This window comes from Staurois parvus, unplaced genomic scaffold, assembly GCF_062004578.1.
Source record: "Staurois parvus isolate SC_StPar_1 unplaced genomic scaffold, SC_StPar_1.0 ptg000090l, whole genome shotgun sequence".
Taxonomy (NCBI): domain Eukaryota; kingdom Metazoa; phylum Chordata; class Amphibia; order Anura; family Ranidae; genus Staurois; species Staurois parvus.
Window position 1 is genome coordinate 23,338,528 of NW_028317886.1, and position 21,438 is coordinate 23,359,965.

General features: G+C 41.9%; 1 protein-coding gene across 1 annotated transcript in view; it reads left to right on the forward strand.

Annotated features, from left to right (window-relative positions):
* The window catches only part of TTC29 (tetratricopeptide repeat domain 29), a 339,375-nt gene that overhangs the window by 16,568 nt on the left and 301,369 nt on the right, over positions 1-21,438 (forward strand). The window contains exon 3 of the mRNA XM_089670482.1: positions 21,068-21,151. Within this exon, the coding sequence (XP_089526608.1) occupies positions 21,068-21,151 (84 nt within the window). The remainder of the gene's footprint in view (positions 1-21,067; positions 21,152-21,438) is intronic.

A 21,438-nucleotide genomic window follows, 5' to 3' on the forward strand; every position in this document is an offset into this window, starting at 1 on the left:
ATAGCTGTCAATCAAATTCTGTGACAAGTGAGCAGGGGACGGGGCTGTGCCGTGATGTCTGTGTCTGTAGACACAGGCAGTGTGGCTCTGGTTCGAGTCCTAACAAGTGCCCCCATAGGAAGTGTCTTCCAATGGGGCACTCTCCAAAGAGGGGGAGTCAGGAGCAGCAGCAGGGACCCCATAAGAGGAGGATTGGAATTGCTCCATAGGATGATAGTTGCACCATAGGTCGTGGTAGGGGATTAAGCTCCATGCAGGAGGGAAACAGGGAGTATCCAGTTTTTCACCAGCTCATTATGCTTAGCCCACCCTGTCAGAAACAAGACTCAATGGTATACAGGAAGGCACATGAGAAGAGAGTGAGGTTCAACAACAGTGGCATACAGGTAGATAGAGTATACTTTCAAACCCCCAGTGGGGTCAGTCCCACAAAAAATTAGCAGAAAGTATGGCTCTAATGAAGATAATATAGCTTGGACCATATGAGGCGACAACAGCCTATTGAGCCAGGTGAAGCAAAAAGGACCAAACACAGATCTAGTGGGAAAGAAAAGATAGATGCATTTCTTTTTCTGTAGTGCTGGTCCAGTCATTCAGTGGCAGAGATGGGGGTGTCGTAGAAATTGGCTTCATTATCCACTAATACCTGAAACCGTGCAGGGTAGATCAAGTACTGTAATCACAGGGGTTATAGGAGCTTCCTAAATTCCTGGTGCTTTGCTCAACATTTTTGGACTTGTGTTGCTCTTTCACTGTCCGATGTGCACACTGGGGATGGACAGAAGACACAGTTTTACCCCTTAATTGACACAGAGAAAGTTGTATCTTCTCCTTGGCTGTGGTTTCAGCTGGGTTTGTGTAAATTGGAGACCTAAATGGGCAGAAATTTGAATACTTTAGGTGGTAAAACCCTCTCATGTGTTTCATTGCTGTATTTAGTTGTTTGGCTGGAGTTCAGCTTTAACATTCTGTATTGCTTTCATAACTAAAAAATATATTTAGGTTGGAGTATTACTTTAACCAGAACAGTTTTTTTTCCACTTCACTTAGTACTAAAACAAAATGATAGCAGTTTACAGTAGACAAAGGGGATGCTAGTCAGGAAAGCTGTAAGAGGTCCACAAATACATTTCACAAATATGGTCATCTTTAACAAAATGTACATTTATATCTGACTGCAAAATCCTGCCCCCAGGTCTTATTGGTGGCTGTAAGCTTCCCTCAGGACTTCTGTAGATTCTGTTATAAGATTTGTTTTTTAATAAGGTCTGGATGGAAAACATGTGTTTATTAATATTAGATAAACCATAGCTGGAAAACATACACTTGCACATGAATACTGACAACGCTAATAGAACATGATGTCCAACATACAGCATCTCACAGAAGTGTGTACACCCCTCACATTTTTGTAAATATTTTATTATATCTTTTCATGTGACAACACTGAAGAAATGACACTTTGCTACAATTTAAAGTAGTGGGTGTACAGCTTGTATAACAGTGTAATTTTGCTGTCTCCTCAAAATAACTCAACACACAGCCATTAATGTCTAAACCGCTGGCAACAAAAGTGAGTACACCCCTAAGTGAAAATGTCCAAATTGGGCCCAATTAGCCATTTTCCCTCCCCGGTGTCATGTGACTTGTTAGTGTTACAAGGTCTCAGGTGTGAATGGGAAGCAGGTGTGTTAAATTTGGTGTTATCGCTCTCACTCTCTCATACTGGTCACTGGAAGTTCAACATGGCACCTCATGGCAAGGAACTCTCTGAGGATCTGAAAAAAGAATTGTTGGCCTAGGCTATAAGAAGATTGCCAAGACCCTGAAACTGAGCTGCAGCATGGTGGCCAAGACTATACAGCGGTTTAACAGGACAGGTTCCACTCAGAACAGGCCTCGCCATGGTCGACCAAAGAAGTTGAGTGCACGTGCCTAGCGTCATATCCAGAAGTTGTTTTTAGGAAATAGACGTATGAGTGCTGCCAGCATTGCTGCAGAGGTTGAAGAGGTGGGGGGTCAGCCTGTCAGTGCTCAGACCATACAGCACACACCGCATCAAATTGGTCTGCATGGCTGTCGTCCCAGAAGGAAGCCTCTTCTAAACATGATGCACAAAAAAGCCCGCAAACTGTTTGCTGAAGACAAGCAGACTAAGGACATAGATTACTGGAACCATGTCCTGTGGTCTGATGAGACCAAGATAAACTTATTTGGTTCAGATGGTGTCAAGCGTGTGTGGCGGCAACCAGGTGAGGAGTACAAAGACAAGTGTGTCTTGCCTACAGTCAAGCATGGTGGTGGGAGTGTCAGGGCCTGGGGCTGCATGAGTGCTGCCAGCACTGGGTAGCTACAGTTCATTGAAGGAACCATGAATGCCAACATGTACTGTGACATACTGGAGCAGAGCATGATCCCATCTACGGAGACTGGGCCGCAGGGCAGTATTACAACATGATAAAGACCCCAAACACACCTCCAAGATGACCACTGCCTTGCTAAACAAGCTGAGGGTAAAGGTGATGGACCGGCCAAGCATGTCTCCAGATCTAAACCCTTTTGAGCAGCTTTGGGGCATCCTCAAATGGAAGGTGGATGAGCACAAGGTCTCTAACATCTACCAGCTCCGTGATGTCGTCGTAGAGTAGTGGAAGAGGACTCCAGTGGCAACCTGTGAAGCTCTGGTGTACTCCATGCTCAAGAGGGTTAAGGCAGTGCCGGAAAATAATGGTAGCCACACAAAATACTGACAGTTTGGGCCCAATTTGGACATTTTCACTTAGGGGTGTACTCACCTTTGTTGCCAGCGGTTTAGACATTAACCATTTGCCGCCCGCCCTATGGCCGAATGGCGGCCGGCAAATGTCATCAGCGTTCCGGGTGGACGCCATATGGCGTCCTCCTGCACATGCGCAGATTGCGCTCCTGCAGAGCTGCGCAGCGGCACGATCTGTCACTGGCCGTGTACCTCGGACACGGCCGATGACAGATCTGAGTATCGGCCCCCGTTGCCGGTTCTATGTGACCTGCTGTGACCAATCACAGCAGGTCACATGACAGTTGTATACAATGGATGGCTTCATTCATGCCATCCATTGTATACTAGTGTCTAGCTGTGAATGGTCACAGCTAATCACATGCACATGTCATGTGATTAGCTGTGGCCAAATCACAGCTAAGCACAAAAAAACAAAACAAAAAAAAACCTGAATGAATCGATGTCATCCAGGTAAATGCTTGCTTATAGCAAAGTAATTCTTTGCTATAAGCAAATTGTGTAAAAAAAAAATACTGATCACTTCCCCAAAGTAGTACAATGTTACTATGGTAACATTGTACTACTTTGGTCATAGTGAAATATGAAAAAAAAATCTTAAAAAAATTTAATAAAAAATAATAAAAAAAATAAAAATAAAATATATATATTTTTTTTTTCATACTGTCACCAGTCAGTGTCCCTGATCACCGCCATGCCAGTTATATGATGACGCTGTACTGCACTGGTGACAGTATGTAAAAAAAAAATAGTGAAAATAATTTTTTTTATTTTTTCATTTTCCGAAAAATTATAACAAAAAAATACAACTTCAAAAAACTCGCCATGCCTCTTATGAAGTACGTCGGACTGTCTACTTTGCAAAAAGGGGTCATTTGGGGTATATATGTACTGTTCTGACATTCTTGGACCTCAAGAAATTAGATTGGCTGTCAGTACTTCAGGATTGATCAATATTCAGATCTATACCAGTGTTTTTCAACCTTTTTTGTGCAAAGGCACACTTTTTTCATGAAAAAAATCACGAGGCACACCACCATTAGAAAATGTTAAAAAAATTTACCTATAGTATATAGTATAGTAATTCATCCCCCATATAGTAATTCATCCCCCATAGTAATTCATCCCCCATATAGTAATTCATCCCCCATAGTAATTCATCCCCCCTATAGTAATTCATCCCCCATAGTAATTCATCCCCCATAGTAATTCATCCCCCATATAGTAATTCATCCCCCATAGTAATTCATCCCCCATAGTAATTCATCCCCCATATTAAGTCCCCAAGCCCCCCTGTGTCAATTCACTTACCTTTGCTCCGCGCGTTCCTCTCGCCGTTCCGGTGTAGCATGAAAATCTGTCTCCTATGAGGATCTGTCCCCCTCGACGTATCTGCGCATGTGCCAGTTTCAGGCATTAGCAGCCGATCGGCGATCTCCGGCACATGCGCAGATACGTCGAGGGGGACAGATCATCCTGACAGATTAAAAGGTCCGCGGGGCCGTATACGGCCCGCGGGCCGTAGTTTGCCCATTGATGTTCTAATGATTGGTCTATTTGTGAGCCGAGGCCACATGTTACGGATGAAATTGCAATTTTTCCCACGGCACACCAGACAATATCTCACGGCACACTAGTGTGCCGCGGCACAGTGGTTGAAAAACGCTGATCTATACCATAGTTTGTGAACTCTATAACGTTCCTACAAACTAAAAAATACATCCTAATTTGAGTTATTTTCACCAAAGACATGTAGTAGAATACATCTTGGCCTACATTTATGAAGAACAATTATTTATTTGCAAACTTTTATAACAGAAACAAAGAAAAACGTGTTTTTTTCAAACTTTTTGGTCTTTTTTTGTTAATTTAGCAAAAAATAAAAACCCCGGCAGTGATTAAATACCACCAAAAGAAAGCTCTAGCTGTGTGAAGAAAATGATAAAATTTTAGTTTGGGTACAGTGTTGTATGACAGCGCAATTGTCATTCAAAGTGTGAGAGCTCTGAAACCTGAAAACTGTCCTGGGCAGGAAGGTGTAAAATTGCACGGTATTGAATTGGTTAATGGCTGTGTGTTGAGTTATTTTTAGGGGACAGCAAATTTACACTGTTATACAAGCTGTACACTCACTACTTTACATCGTAGCAAAGTGTAATTTCTTCAGTATTGTCACATGAAAAGATAGAATAAAATATTTACAAAAATGTGAGGGGTGTACACACTTCTGTGAGATATCGTATGTATTAATTGACAGGTTATCAGGTCAATATTTCCTATGCACCAGAATAAAGGACAGTCATTTTTCTGATCTGTTGTTTCCCTTACCCCCTCTCGCATTTAAAAGATATCAGGTCCATAGAATGCTAGGGGAAATCCACAAAACTTTGGAAGGTGGTAGTGCTGTTTAATGTTCCCAGAGATCACTCGGGCTGCAAAGGATTGTAGCAGAGAGGAGCATACTATGAATACTTGTATATATGTTACAGTATCCAGACCCAGGTAACCTTAAAGCAGAACTACATTGCATCCGTGTACCACAAACCAAAAAGGCTATTTAATTCATTCTTAATATTCAAACCAAACTCACCCATCCATCCATGTCTGCATGCTTTACTTTGTTGAGAAATCACTTTGAAAAATACTCCCCTAGCATTTCTGGCCATGGCCATCTAGAGTAAGGGCAGATGATTCATGTAGCATTTACTTCCTGAAATCCATCTGCCTTTAGCACAGGCATGCAGGCGGGGGAGGGTGTGCTTAGCTGAGAAAACCCCTTCTCCCCTCCCGAAGACTCCTGGGAGGTATGACAACATTTGCCTAAGCCTGTAAACCAGGAAGTAACTGAAGGAATGTAGAAACATTTAAAACAAGTAACAAGTAAGTAGCCAATGTTGATTGCGAGAGTGAAGTTCTGCTTTAAAATATGTTTAAACCCTCACCATATAAAACAACCTATCTTTCGTAAAATAGAAATGAAAGTCAAAACATTTAATAAATACTTTTTTCCCTTTTTTTATAAGTGATCACATTCCTTCTGTTCTCGGCTGCTTAAGAGCTAGGGGAGGAGAAATAGCTGCACACTGATCTTCCCAGTGAATGGTTGTGGGGTGAGCAGAAGTTTAATCATGAGAGAAGAGCACAGTGAGTTCCCGACAAAGCCATAGAATTAACCGTGCTGGGCTCTCCTGTATAGTGTGGTCAGTTTTTAATAGGAAAGCAGAGAGGCTGGCAGGAACACCAGGGATTTCAAACAAAGGAAGCGATACAAAGAGAGCAGAATACTTGTTCATACAAGTACATGGTACAGCAGGCACATATATGAGATATTGGAAACACATAACACACATACTATATTAAAGTATCTGCATGTGATTTTCTGTAAACTGTTCTATGAAGCACAATCAGGTCTGTTCACGTATCTTTATAGTTGCAGATCTTTACTGGTTGTCCTTTTTTCACCCAAATGTAATTATTGTGACCAGGAATAGTAGTACATGATTGACAAGGAAAAAGAGGAAGAGTTCTTATAGTTCTGCAGTATTCTGGTCAAACTTTGCCTGCTGCATGTAGCCGATTCATTTCTGTTAGCTGATAATTGTTGCAGACAGGCAAATGACCAATAGAAACTCTGAAATAGATTCACTGCCTTCAGATAGTAAAAGAATTTTGATCTGGTCAATAGTGGATACAAGTAGGATGTCTTCTTACTGCGTTTTCAGCCCTTTGTTAATGACCTGTGGCACACGTTTGCTGTAGGGCATCACAAATGCTGGACATGCTGAAGACAGAGGAGCCTCTCAGTCATCAGGTAGACATGGCAGAAGTCTTGTCACTGAGATCCTAGTGCCAGTATAATGCCAGTGATGAGTGTAATGGCAGTGTGAGGAAGAGGTGGCTGGAGAAGTGGTAAGCTGTCTTCTTTCTAGTCATCTTTTTCTTGCACTGGTCACTGAAATATTTATGTAGCTGCCAGGGAGGGAGAGAAATTGTACCGTAGTGTGTGGGTAGCGTAGCTTGCAGACATTATACTCAGAGCTCAGTGACAAGGCTTCTCAGGACAGGAAAGCTAGTTTGAGATGGACGGGGGAAGCTTTTTATGGAGGGTTCTAGGCACTGGTAATACCCCCCAAGGCATGCCCCTGGGTATTTTGTTTGATATGTCAGGGCTGCTTCTGAGTCCCAGTCTGCTCCTTCTGAATCTGTTCTTAAGGTCCCAAGCTCACATTTTTATTTCCTGAAAAAGTCTTCTTCATATGCAATGCTTTCTCTGCCTATGGAATGAAACCATCCCTGACGATGATGTTTGTTGCTCTTAGACTAGCTTAAAGTGTATGTAAACCCTAATAACAAACTTTTCTTATTTGATTTTGTTCTTTTAAAGTAGAACTATGGGCAAAACGTTTTTTTCATTTTGGATAGAACAAGGGAAGGTTATAAACCCTTTCAGATTTTTTTTCACCATCTGTCCCATACAGTCATACAGGAATCCCTGCAAATTAAGGGAATTTATTGCAGCCCCTAGGTCACCAGAACTAGTATCCTCATTGAAGATTTCCACTCATTTACTTTTCTGGGAACAATCTAAACTTTGGGATTTTCCTTTACATTCACTGTCAAGGATAACAATAAACAGAATAAACAGAGAGGGTGAATCTCCTTAACCAGGGGTTTTAATCACACTCCGCTCAATCCAAAACAAAAAAAAAAAAGGTTTTACCTTTAGTTATACTTTGAATATACCGTTGAAAGCAGTTGTTATATCTGTTCAATAAGCATAAGAAATACCTGTAGATCATATTAAAATTCAGAGCTGTTCATACTCTCTGCCTGTGTTAAAGCCAAAAAAAATTAGCAAAAATGTCCCCCTGCAAAATAATAGCATAATTTGCTAGTATGCTTCACACACTAGCACATTATCAAAGACTTACTTTAAAACAAAGCCCTCCAGCAGCGCACTGTCACCGCTGACATGGCTTCCATAATCACCTGGTTTTCCTTCTGGGTTCGTGGGCTTTGACTGTTTGACTGGCCGAGCTGTGATGACGTTACTCCTGCACGTGCACACGGGAGTCACAGCCTTGGCATGGCTCTCTCAGTGGATGGCACACCGTCCGTTGATAGCACAGTGTGCATGCGCCAGTGATGTCTCTGGCTGCTACCATAGTAAATATTTCTTAAATGGTGCATGTTTAGCAGGTATTCACTGTATCTAATTTTATGCTTACCTGTTGATACAAGTAAACAAGGTAGGTTTACTTTAACTCGAACAGCTTATTTATCCTCCTAATTGTTATCTTGTAGTACAGAATGATTAGCCTTTATGTTGCTCAGATGGAAGAGTAGGTGGGCCTGAGTTGTTCAGGAAAAGAAAACTGGTAGGCCTGACAACACACATTCCACAAAAATGCTGTGTGTTGTCAGCCCACATAAGGTGCATTACTGGAAGCTCAACAGGTATTTTTCTGTGCTTGCAAGATCTTTAAAGGGATAAAACATGCTATCATATAGAGGGTATTTAACCACTACAAGACCGGGCCAATTCTGACATTTCTCACATACATGTAGAAATCTGCTAGAAAAATGTTAGAACTGCCAGTATTTTCTGAATTATTATTATTATACAGGATTTATATAGCGGCGACAGTTTGCTCAGCGCTTTACATTATAGTGGGAGACAATACAGTAACAATACAGTTCAATACAAGAGGGATTAGAGGGCCCTGCTCCTTGGAGTTTACAATCTAGGAGGGCGGGGTGAGTGGTACAGTAGGTAGTCACTGTGGGGGATGGAGTGGTTGGAAGAGTAGAGGATACCAGAATTAGCAGAGGGCAGGATAGGCTTCCCTGAAGAGAAAGGTTTTCAGTGAATGCCAAAAGGCAAGTAGAGTAGGTGATAATCTGATAGATTGGGGTAGGGAGTTCCAGAGGATGGGTGACGCCCTGGAGAAGTCTTGGAGACGAGCATGGGAGGAGGAGATAAGGGAGCTAGAGAGTAAGAGGTCTTGCGAGGAGCGGAGTGTATGGTTTGGGTGATATTTAGAGATAAGATCGATTATGTAAATTGGGGCAGTGTTGTGGATGGCTTTATATGTCATTGTCAGAGTTTTGAATTTTTTCCGTTGGGCAACTGGGAGCCAGTGGAGGGATTGGCAGAGAGGGGTGGCGGATACGGAACGGTTAGTGAAGTGGATGAGTCTGGCAGCAGCGTTCCTGATAGACTGGAGTGGGGATAGTCTACGATGAGGTAGGCCAATGAGGAGGGAGTTACAGTAGTTGAGGCGTGATATGACAAGGGAGTGAATGAGTTGCTTAGTGGTTTATGGGGTTAGGAACGGTCATATCTTGGAGATGTTGCGGAGGTGAAGTCTACATGATTTTGTCAGCGATTGGATCTGGGGCTGGAAGGACAGATGGCAGTCTAGGATTACCCCTAGTACCCTGGTGTGAGGGGATGGACTGAGGATGGTGTTAGCGATAGTTATGGTGAAATCAGTGGGGGTAGCGCGGGCTGGGGGGAATACTAAGAGCTCAGTTTTGGAGAGGTTGAGTTTGAGGAAGTGGAGTGCCATCCAGGCCAATATGTCGCTTAGTAGGCTAGCGATACAGGTGGAAACTGAAGGGGTGAGGTGAGGAGTAGACAGATAGAGTTGCGTGTCATCAGCATAGAGATGGTAGTTGAATCCGTGGGAGTTTATCAAGTGACCAAGGGAGGAGGTGTAGATGGAGAAGAGAAGGGGTCCAAGGGCAGAACCTTGGGGGACCCCTACAGAGAGAGGGAGTGAGGAGGAGGTGGCAGTATTATAGGTAACACTGAAGGAGTGCTGTGATAGATAGGAGGAGAACCAGGAAAGAGTGGAGTCGCTGAGGCCAAAAGAGTGTAGTTTTTTGAGGAAGAGGGGATGGTCAACCGTGTCAAAAGCCGCAGAGAGGTCAAGTAGTAGGAGTATTGAATAGTGGCCGTTGGTTTTTGCAGTTAGTAGGTCATTAGAGAGCTTTAGTAGGGCAGTTTTGGTGGAGTGTAGGGGGCGAAAACCAGACTGTAGGGGGTCGAGAAGGTTGTTGTCAGTGAGGTGGGAGCTCAGGCGATTGTAGACTAAGCGTTCTAGGAGTTTAGAGGTAAATGGGAGCAGGGAGATGGGTCTAAGGTTGTTCAGGTTGGTGGGGTCTAGGGAGGGTTTTTAAGTATGGGAGTGAAGTGCGCGTGCTTTAGAGGAGAGGGGAATGTACCTGTAGAGAGGGAGAGATTGATGTGAGTGAGGGAGCATTTGATGGAAGAGGAGGGTGACCGAAGGAGTTGTGAGGGGACAGGGTCCAGGGGGCAGGTGGTAAGGCGGGCTTCTGAGAAGACCTTTAGGACCTCTTCGGTGGTAGCGGAGTCAAAGGAGGACAGTGTTGAGAGAGGTATGGTGTGAGGGATGCAAAGTGGGGTGGGTGTCTGTGTAGTGGCGATGTCCCTACGAATTGTGTCGATCTTGTTTTGGAAGTGGTGTGCAATCTCGTGGGCAGTGATTGAGGCGCTGGGTGTCGGTGGGAGTGGAGAAAGTAGAGAGTTAAAGGAATGCAGTGTCACACGATATTTGTATAGCAGTTTATCAAATTCAAATTTTCATGAAAAAATACACTTTAATATATTTTAGTGCAGATAAACACAATATCGCACCAAATTTGTGGGTAGACAATAAAAGACGATGTTACGCTGTGTAAATAGAAACTTAACATGTCATGCTTTAGAATTGCACATGCCTGTGGAATGGTGACAAACTACGATACATTAAATTATCCATAGGCAATGCTTTAAAAGCTCTACAGGTTACCAGTTTAGTGTTAAACAGGAGGTCTGTCACTAGGATTATTACTCTCACTCTGACATTTGCAGCAATACTTCACATGTTTGGTGCGATCACTGTTTAAATATGTATGCAGGACCGACATGCCCATTCACATTTGCGTGTGAGCACAGGGGGGGACAGGGCTGCTATATTTTTTTTTTATTATTCATTTTATTTAAATGTAGTTTTACATTGTCTCTTAAATTTATTTTTTGATCAACTTTATTGCTATCACAGGAGATGAACAACATCCCATGTGACAGCATGGGCAATGAGAGGTACTCGCTTCCAGTTTCTTCATCACTGAAGTGATTGAGAGAAAAAAGTTCATCCCGCTCTTCAGTGCCACATCAGTCCTAGCCTCCCCGGAACTAGAGAGCCCAGGAAAGGCAGCAGTAGGGTGGACCCCCTTCCACCCCCTGTAAAAGAGATCTGTAAGTATTTGCTTTGCGATGAGGATGTAAGGCAGTTGGGAAGTGGCTAAACAAATAACAAGCACCACCAAAAAAAAATTTAAAGCTCCCACACCCACATGCATGTACATACAGTGAGTCATCATTCAGTGTTAACATCAAATGATGATTTGTAAAGGCAGACATAGGGGGTGATTTACTAAAACTGAAGTGTGAAAAATCTGGTGTAACTGCATAGAAATCTATCAGCTTCCAGGTTTTATTGCCAAAGCTTAGTTGAACAAACTGAAGTTAGAAGCTGATTGGCTTCCATGCACAGCTGTATCAGATTCTGAATGTTCCAGTTTTAGTAATACACCCCTATTATCTATGCACAATTTTGAGTACTGTCGTTTTTTGCCGCTTTGCAGTCACACACAGTATTCAAGCTTGACATACTGTATTTGCTATGTATTTACTTGACACAACCACGTCTTTTATAGTTTACCAAAAAACTATGGATTAAATAGTTTTTTTGCACACTAAAAGTACTTTGATAACATTTTTCACTGAAAATATAGCACTAATATTGCATGACATGAGGAATTGCAACTAACACTAATTTATTTTATAGGGTCTGTGCTTTTTTTGATGTTTTGGGGTTTAAAATGTGTTTTTATATACATAATGTACATTTTAGTATCTGTACCCAGAATGAAGAAAAGGGCTCTGGCAGCGAAACGGTTAGGGCTAGCATTGAACAGCAAGAAGAAGGCACATGTGAAGGGATGCTTTCTTTCATATGCCACTGGAAACCTTGAAGACTTTTATTTCTGGTTTGTTGATTTTGGGGAAAATTGTTCCAAATGTTTTGGGTTCAGGAGCTTCAGTGCAGAATGTTAAGCATATAAAATGTTACATGAGTAAATATTCATAGCAGACATCCGATTTGCATCAAAGCTTCCTATTAATAGGTATGTAGATTGAAGAAAACTACCTTTTACAAATGCCTGCAGGTTTGATCCAATGGAAACAAAAGGATTGTGTATGATACTTGGCACACCAATAATTGTACCCTAAATGTGTCATTGAAAGCACTTTGGTATACAGTATATGCCTGATAAGCGCAAGAAAACCCTGTTGATATTGTCAGAAATTCAGAGCTGTCTGCTTTCCTCTCCACTCTTCCTGTTATCTTATTGGAATTGATTTACTAAGACAATTAGGCTGTTCACTCTGCAGGGGAAGTTGCACATTGCAAAGAAATTAGCCCTAGAGCTTAGTGAATGAGGCGAAGCTCTGCTGACTTCCATCTTCCAGTCATGTGCAGGCAAACATTCTGTTTGTTTATTTTCCATGCATGTGATTGTGTATTCTTTGAAAAGTGAAATTTCAACATATATCAATAGGCTTTGGGGAAAATTCCTTTGCAAAGTAAACAACCACTAAGACTCTGTTTAGTCATCTTAGTTCTTATCTCTGGACCTAGATTTTGCATGTTCTCCCTGTGCCTGTGTGGGTTTTCTCTGGGTACTCCAGTTTCCTCCGAGTCTCCAAAGACATGCTGGTAGGTTAATTGTATCATAGCATGTCTGAATCAAAATAAATAGGGGGATGGTAGGGGGGACCAGCAATCTAGGATTCCATCGCACTGCTGGATTCTCGATCCCCAGCACCTGGAACCAGCAATGTTGAGGGAATTGGAGGGGGGACTTAGGTTTCACAAAGTAGTGGTAAAAAAGCTTAATAGGATGGGTTGGAGAAGGGAAGGGTGGTTAAAAAAAATATTTCAGCTTGAAATGGTGCTTTAACCACTTCCCCGCTGCCCTATAGCAGATATACTGCTACAGGGTGGTAGGGGTGTCAAAATCATATATATATACAGTTGCAAGAAAAAGTATGTGAACCCCTTGCGATTACGTGGAGTTTTGCATGAATTGGGCATAAAATGTGCTCTGAACGTCATCTAAGTCACAACAATAGAAGAGCACAGTCTGCTAAACATAATACTACACAAACATTAGATGTTGCCATGGTTTAATTGCACATAACATGTAAACATTCACAGTGCAGGTAGGAAAAAGTATGTGAGGCCCTAGCTTAATGACTTCTCCCAGAGCTAATTGGAGCCAGGAGTGAGCCAACCTTGACTCCAATCAGTGTGATGATATTGGATGTGTTGCTGACAGCTGTCCTGCCCTTAAAAAACACACACCTGTTTTGGGTTTACTGGTTTCAAGAAGCACTGTCTGATGTGAACCATGCCTCGCAGAAAAGAGCTCTCAGAAGACCTACAATCAAGAATTGTTGACTTGCATGAAGCTGGAAAGTTTTACAAAAGTATCTCCAAAAGCCTTGATGTTCATGTGTCCACGGTAAGACAGACTGTCTACAAATGGTGAATGTTTAGCACTGTTGCTACTCTCCCTAGGCGTGGTCGTCCTGTAAAAATGACTGCAATAGCACAGCGCAGAATGCTGCATGAGGTAAAGAAGAATCCCAGAGTGTCAGCTAAAGACCTACAGAAATCTCTGGCACATGCTAACATTTTTGTTGACACATCTACAATAAAAAAAACATTAAACAAGAATGGAGTACATGGGAGGAAACCACGGAGGAAGCCATTGCTGTCCAAAAAGAATATTGCAGCACGTTTGAAGTTTGCAAAAGAGCACCTGGATGTTCCACAGCACTACTGGCAAAATATACTGTGGACAGATGAAACCAAGATTGAGTTGTTTGGGAAGAACACACAACACTATGTGTGGAGAAAAAAAGGCACAGCACACCAATATCAAAACCTCATCCCCACTGTAAAACATGGCGGAGGGAGCATCATGGTTTGGGGCTGCTTTGCTGCCTCAGGGCCTGGACGGATTGTTGTCATTGATGGGAAAATGAATTCCAGAGTTAATCAAGACATTTTGAAGGAAAACGTACGACCATCTGTCCGCCAACTGAAGCTCCGCAGAGGATGGGTGATGCAACAGGACAATGACCCAAAGCATACAAGTAATTCAACAAAACAATGGCTGCAACAGCACAGAATACGCCTTCTGGAGTAGCCCAGTCAGAGTCCTGACCTCAACCCGATTGAAACGCTGTGGCATGACCTTAAGAGAGCGATTCACACCAGACATCCCAAGAAAATTGCTACACTGAAACAGTTTTGTGAAGAGGAGTGGTCCAAAATTATTCCAGATCGTTGTGCAGGTCTGATCTGCAACTACAGGAAACGTTTGGTTGAGGTTATTGCTGCCAAAGGAGGGTCAACCAGTTATTAAGTCCAAAGGTTCACATACTTTTTCCTCCCTGCACTGTGAATGTTTACATGTTATGTGCAATTAAACCATGGCAACATCTAATGTTTGTGTAGTATTATGTTCAGCAGACTGTGTTCTTCTATTGTTGTGACTTAGATGACGTTCAGAGCACATTTTATGCCCAATTCATGCAAAACTCCACGTAATCCCAAGGGGTTCACATACTTTTTCTTGCAACTGTATATATATATACAGGTGAAACTCAAAAAATTTGAATATTGTGCAAAAGGGGAACATTGTATTATTTTTTACTCTTCCTGTGTACAAATCATTTGTGTGGATGGCTGCTTCATAAGATAAAATTCTTAGTTTCATTCATTCCTGATACTACTGTCAGCATCAAACTTCTGGCTGAGAGCTGCAGGCCTTATGGTGAAGGTTCCTGCCATTTACCCCACGTTTCCTCTGCCCTTGTCCATTCATGAAACAAATTGTATTCTTTTCACAGAATACAAGGCATTCTGTAAATTGACAAAGGCAGATCAATTGGGAGGGTAAATGACAGGATCTTTCACTGTATGAGACCTGCAACACTCAGTTCAGCGCTGTCAGTAGTATCTCGGATAAATGAAAATGAGAGCTTTACCAACCACACCTGGGAGAACCATCATTTGAGCTAACATGTCTGTGCACATGTAAAAAAAAAAAAAAGGTTTTTCCTAAATTTCCACTTCAAGGTATGGCTGTTCACAAAAAAAAAAAAAAAGAGCTAAATGATACTTCTATAATAGCACTTTTTAATAAGAAGTGGAGGCAGTGAAAAAATATTTGCTGAGTCCCAAGATTTCTGTAGGTGGTGACTACAGCCATGAAATGAAATTCTGCTTGCTTTTTAGAAGGAAAGCTGACAAGTGTTGACAAGACAGCAAAAAGAAGTGATTTTACATTGTCAACAAAAAGTCATATAGTCAGAGCTATGATATTCCCAATACTAAGATCGAATACTTAGAGGTTGGTTGCAAGACTAAGCTCTCAGAGAATTCACACTTTTGAACTGTAGTGGTGAAGAAAGATTTGGAGAGTTCTTGAGAGTGGAGTATATGGCAGTTGATAATCAAGTAACAAAGATTGGCTGCTCACTGCAAGGACTGACACTGAAACTAAAAATAGTTTGTCCCAGTAATGCAAAGACAGGATGCGTTGGAGAGGACTAATACTCAGACTACCTTAAGTAAAAGGAGGGACAACTAATCATTTTAGTTTTGGATGGAGTCTCACTATATAATGTGTAGCTGACCTGACCTAAAATGTTTGTAAGGTAATAAAAGTGTTGAAGCACAGGCACCTTTCAATTAATTCCTGCAGAGTCTCCTTGGATCCAAGGCCCATGCTGTACATCATCCTCTATTTCTCTCTGAACCATAATTAAAGAGGTCGTAAAGACTCAAGGTCTTTTACCTTCATGCATTTTATGCAAAAAAACCTTCTGTGTGCAACAGTGCACCCAGTTCCTCAATACGTATCTGAACCCCATTGCAATCCAGTGATGTGCACAACAGTCGCGGCTGTCCGGGTTCTCTGCCTCCTCATTGGCTGAGAGAGCATATGGGAGCCATTGGCTCCCACTGCTGTCAAACACAGCCAGTTAGCCAATGAAGAGAAAGAGGTTGTAGGGCCAAGCCGTGGCTCCTTGTGTGAATGTACATATACGAAGGAGCGGGTGACCCCAGAGCAAGCTGCTTGCTATGGGGGCACCTAAAAAGAAAGGAGGAGCCAGGAGATCCTGCGGGGAACCCGAGAAAAGGAGGATCCAGGCTGCTCTGTGCAAAACCACTACACACATCAGGTAAGTATAGACATATTTGTTATTTTACAAAGAAAAAAACCCTTAGTATCGCTAGAGTCCCACCCTCATACTACTAATCCCCATCCCTGTTGTTGAACTGCCCAAACCCAGAACCTGTATTCTCAATCTTCTATAAGCCTACCAATATACTTTTTCTTCTAGCCCCCAGTACCTGATATATCAAGTAAACACATGAAATGACCCCTGTTCAGAAGTCTGCATAGTTCTTAGTTCTTAATACTGTGTATTGCCCCCTTTAGCATCAATGACAGCGTGCAGTCTTTTGTAATAGTTGTCTATGAAGCCCCGAATTCTTGCAGGTGGTATAGCTGCCCATTTGTCTTGGCAAAAGGCCTCCAGGTCATTCAGAGTCTTTGTTCATCTTGCATAAACTGCACATTTGAGATCTCACCAGAGTGGCTTGATGATATTAAGTTTTAATTTTTCTGCTGTGACCATTGGAGGATCAAATTTGCCTTGTGCTTAGAGTCATCATCATGCTGGAAAGTCCAAGAGCGCCCCATTTGTAGCTTTCATGCAGAAGAATGCAAATTGTCTGCCAGTATTTTTTGATAACATACTGCATTCATCTTGCCATAAATTTTAATAAGATTCCCTGTGCCTTTAGAGCTCACACCCCCCTCAAAACATCAGTGAGCCACCACAATGCTTCTCAGTGTGAATGGTATTTTTGTTGCTGTAGGCCTTTTTGACCCTCTTCAAACATAGCACTTATGGTTGTTGTCTTGTCACGCAATTCTTCTGACAGTTCTTTTCTGCTCCCCATGGCTCAGTGTCTAGCCTGAGTAGTGCATCCACGTGAGAGCTAACACATTCATTGACTACTTATACACATGCAGTACCGTATTTTTCGCTCCATAAGACGCACCTGACCATAAGACGCACCTAGGTTTTAGAGGCAGAAAACAGGAAAAAAAAATTCTGAACTAATGGACTGCAGACATAGTACAGGAGATGACCAGAGACTGCGGACACAGTACAGGAGATGACCAGAGACTGCGGACACAGTTCAGGGGATGACCAGAGACTGCGGCCACAGTACAGGAGATGACCAGAGACTGCGGACACAGTACAGGAGATGACCAGAGACTGCGGACACAGTACAGGAGATGACCAGAGACTGCGGACACAGTACAGGAGATGACCAGAGACTGCGGACATAGTACAAGAGATGACCAGAGACTGCGGACACAGTACAGGGATGACCAGAGACTGCGGACACAGTACAGGGATGACCAGAGACTGCGGACACAGTACAGGGATGACCAGAGACTGCGGACACAGTACAGGGATGACCAGAGACTGCGGACAGCACAGGGATGACCAGAGACTGCGGACAGCACAGGGATGACCAGAGACTGCGGACAGCACAGGGATGACCAGAGACTGTGGATAGTACAGGGGATGACTGCTGACCTTTGGGGAGGGGGGGGAGCGGGTACCTGAATTTGACAGATACCCGCTCCCACTTCCGCGGAGTTGTTCTTTCATCTTACCTGTTCCTCTATCCAGCCGCGCGCTGTCTTCCCGGCTTCTGTAATGGCGCTCGGCATGACAGCCGGGTGCCCAGTGCGCATGAGCTAGAAGCACTTGCGCTTTGTGATTGGTCCGGCGGCTTCTGGGATCTGTCATGTGTCCCAGGTGCCGCCTTACCATTCACAAAAAGCACCGCTTCCTGCGCATGCGCACTTGGCACCCGGCTGTGATGCCCACACTACAGAAGCCGGGAAGACCGCGCCGCTGGATAGAGGAATGGGTAAGATGAAAGAACAACTCCACGGAAGTGGGAGCGGGTATCTGTCAAATTCAGGTACCCGCTCCCCCCCCCTCCCCAAAGGTCAGCAGTCATCTCTATAAGGTCCCGCTGTAGAGCTGAGCGGCCGGCCCGGTATTCTGACACGGCGGCAGTGGAAATACCGGACCGGCCGCTCCATATTCGCTCCATAAGACGCACTGACATTTTCCCCCCTTTTTTTGGGGGAAAAAAGTGCGTCTTATGGTGCGAAAAATACGGTAATTGTAATTTAAAAAGCCACAGATGTGGGAAATTAACCTTTAATTGCCATTTTAACCTGTGTCACCTTGTGTGTTTGAACCAAGGCCATATATTCCAGGGTATGTAAACTTTTGATCAGGGCCATTTGGGTGATTTCTGTTATCATTCGGATTTAAAATGTAGCCAAACAACTACGTGATAATAAATGGCTTCAAATGATCATTATCCTTAAGTAAAAGACAGTTTTTTGCCATGATCAGTCATATTTTCAATATTAATATTTCAGGATTTCTGCCAGGGTATGCAAACCTTTGAGCACAACTGTAGTTATAAAAAACATTATAAATACCTTTTTTTTCCCCTTTTCTCTAAGTGACCACATACCCTCTGTTCTCAGCTGCAAAAGACCTGGGAGAGGAGAAACAGCAGCACTATGAACTTCCCAATGAAAAGTGGGGGGGGGGTGGGCAAGACAAGTTTGATCATTGGAGGAGAGCATAATGAGTTCCCAGCATAGATAAAGAATTGACCTTATTGTGCTCTCATGCCTAGTATGGTCAGTTTTTAATAAGATAGCAAAGGGACTGGCAGGAACACAAGAGATTTCACACAAAGGAAGCAATACAAAGAGAACAGGATACTTTTTCATGCAAGTACATTCATGGTACAGTAGACACATATCAGGAATATTAAATGGTGGGTTTACATATTCTTTAAAGAGGCAGTAATGGTTAACTATAACTATATTTAAAAATGTTCCCTCCTACCTATCCTGCAATGCCTGTATAATAAAGATCTGTGAACATACATTTTTTTTAATCTGGTCTGGTCATGATCTAGCAACACCTGCTGCCCTGTATAACGGATTGTTTGACTAGGGCTGTGAATTCCTAGAGCTGTAATGCCACCCATAATCTACCTTTGCCCCTCCGTTGTTGGCGCTCCCTTCTCTTCCCTGCAGCAGCCACTATCTGACCAAGGGGAGCTAGAGTTGCTAGATCACGTAACCTGACAGGATTAAAAAAAAAAAAAAGCACACAGATCTTGATCTTGATACAGGATAGGTAAGAGGAGGAGGTAGGGAACATTTTTAAGAATAGTTATAGTTAGCCTTATTTTAACCAGTAAGGTACACAAGTAAAATGTTAGCTGACTTTTTATTTGTTCTTGGAGTCAAAGTCAATTACAAGGTAATAAACTACAACATAACATAATAGAGTGTCTCTTATGTCACATCTGCTTTCAGCAGCAGCAGGTATTAAAAGTCAGAGTTGGAAGACACAAGCAGACTATGAAAAATTATCCTCGAATGTCGTTCTGCTTGGATTTGTAGATTTATTTTAATGTTTGTTCTAAATTTTTGTCTGCAAATTTTAAAAAGTTTAATTTAGCTAAATAGTACCATATTTGATAAGAATGCTAACTGGATAAGACAGTTGCTAACATTCCTAGTACCTTAGTAGGCATTTAATATTAATATATTTATAAAACAGTGTATGCCACCTATTGAGTTTGTGTTAACATGAATGTCAGCGGCTGTGCATTACCTCTTAGTGTGGGCTAAGTATAACCTTACAATGGTACCGTAATAAAAGTATTCTGGCGATGGACAACAACAACCGGGGGTTAATAAAATATCTAAATGTAACTAAATTATATATTACTGTAAATATATCATATAATCCAGTGGCTTCCTACAGCACTTCCACATTGTAAACAAAAGAAAAATCCCTCTCCCAATTTATTTTAGCCTGATAAACTGCATATATATTAAACATGCATTCATTTTGAAGATCAATTAAAATAAACACATTTTCTATCAACCTTGGTTAACCCTCAATAATTCCTTTCTTTGATAGTTGAGTATACTTTGTGATATGATATGATATGATATTGTAGGTGCACTACAGACCAGCATTTTACAGGGACATAAAGGAATGAGTTCTATGACTGTCCACTATCTCAAACTGAGGACAAACCCTTTATTTTGTGAATCTGTGATGTAAGTGAGACACACACAAACACATTGGGGTTTATTTACTAAAGTTGGAAAGTGCAAAATCAGGCTCACTTCTGCATCGAAATCAATCAGCTTCCAGGTTTTATTGCCAAAGCTTAATTGAACAACCTGAGTTTAGAAACTGATTGGTTTCTTTGCAGAAGTGAGCCTGATTTTGCACTCTCTAGCTTTAGTAAATAAACCCCATTCTCTTTTAGGAAATCTCTACCGAGTTTCTTAATATTAGTTTACATACTGAAATGGTGTGAATTTTACATAAAATTTGTACTTGGTAACACAAGTCCAGCAAAACGTTGTTATTTAGTAAATCAGGAGGTATGTTAGGGAAACACATTTTTTTCCTTTACTGAAATAAAATTAATCAGTCCATAGATTTTTTTTTTCACATTCAGAAATAGATATAATATTGAACATATAAAATAGTTTTAAAAAATATGACGTGATGGCATACCTAGTTTAAAGTGGAAGTATAGGGGTTGGACAAAAAAATGGAAACATTGCATTATTTGCAGGTGTGAAAGTGACCACATTTTGCATTGAAAGTGGAAGTGATGTAACATTCTTTTGCTTCCGCTGTGTGATGAGACACCTAGCTGACAGGTGGGAAGCCTCACTTTTTGCTTTCGACGTTAAACATGTCACTTTCACACCCGCAAATCATGTAGTGTTTCCATTTTTGTCTAATCCCTGTTATTTTTTTTTTGTCAGAAATGCTCTCTTTTACAGAAGGAAGGAAAACAGCTTCCCACCATCAGGCATTCACATTTATATAGAGCTTTGAAAGGTTTCCATCAGGTGTATTAAAGTTATTTGTGAAAATATGAATTACATTGTACCAGTTAGTTATTGACATTGCAGCACGTTCTCTAGGTGACATTTCTCATCTAATAATTTGTTTCTCTTGCTTTGATTTCAATCCAGGATTCACCTGATCAGGGACAGGGGTATCAAAGATCATCAATACCCCAAGATTATTAAAGAGCTGTCTAAAGAAGAAACAGCTATGTAAGTTTACTTAAATTTGGCATATTTTTTGAATACCTAAAACTGGCTATTAATATGTGAGTTATTGTTTACTGTTTGCAGCTATATGACTTAAAGTGTTACTAAACCCAGGACCCTGCATTCACTATATATGGTCTCCCACAGTACACAGAACATGGAAGTGCAATTATTTTAGTAAATATAAACTGCTAAATACCTTTTCTCATCAGCAGTTAGAGCAGTCTTGTGACTTCTATCAGTGTCCAGCAGAGCACTGGTTAAAGCTTGTAGGAGGAGTTTTCTCTAGG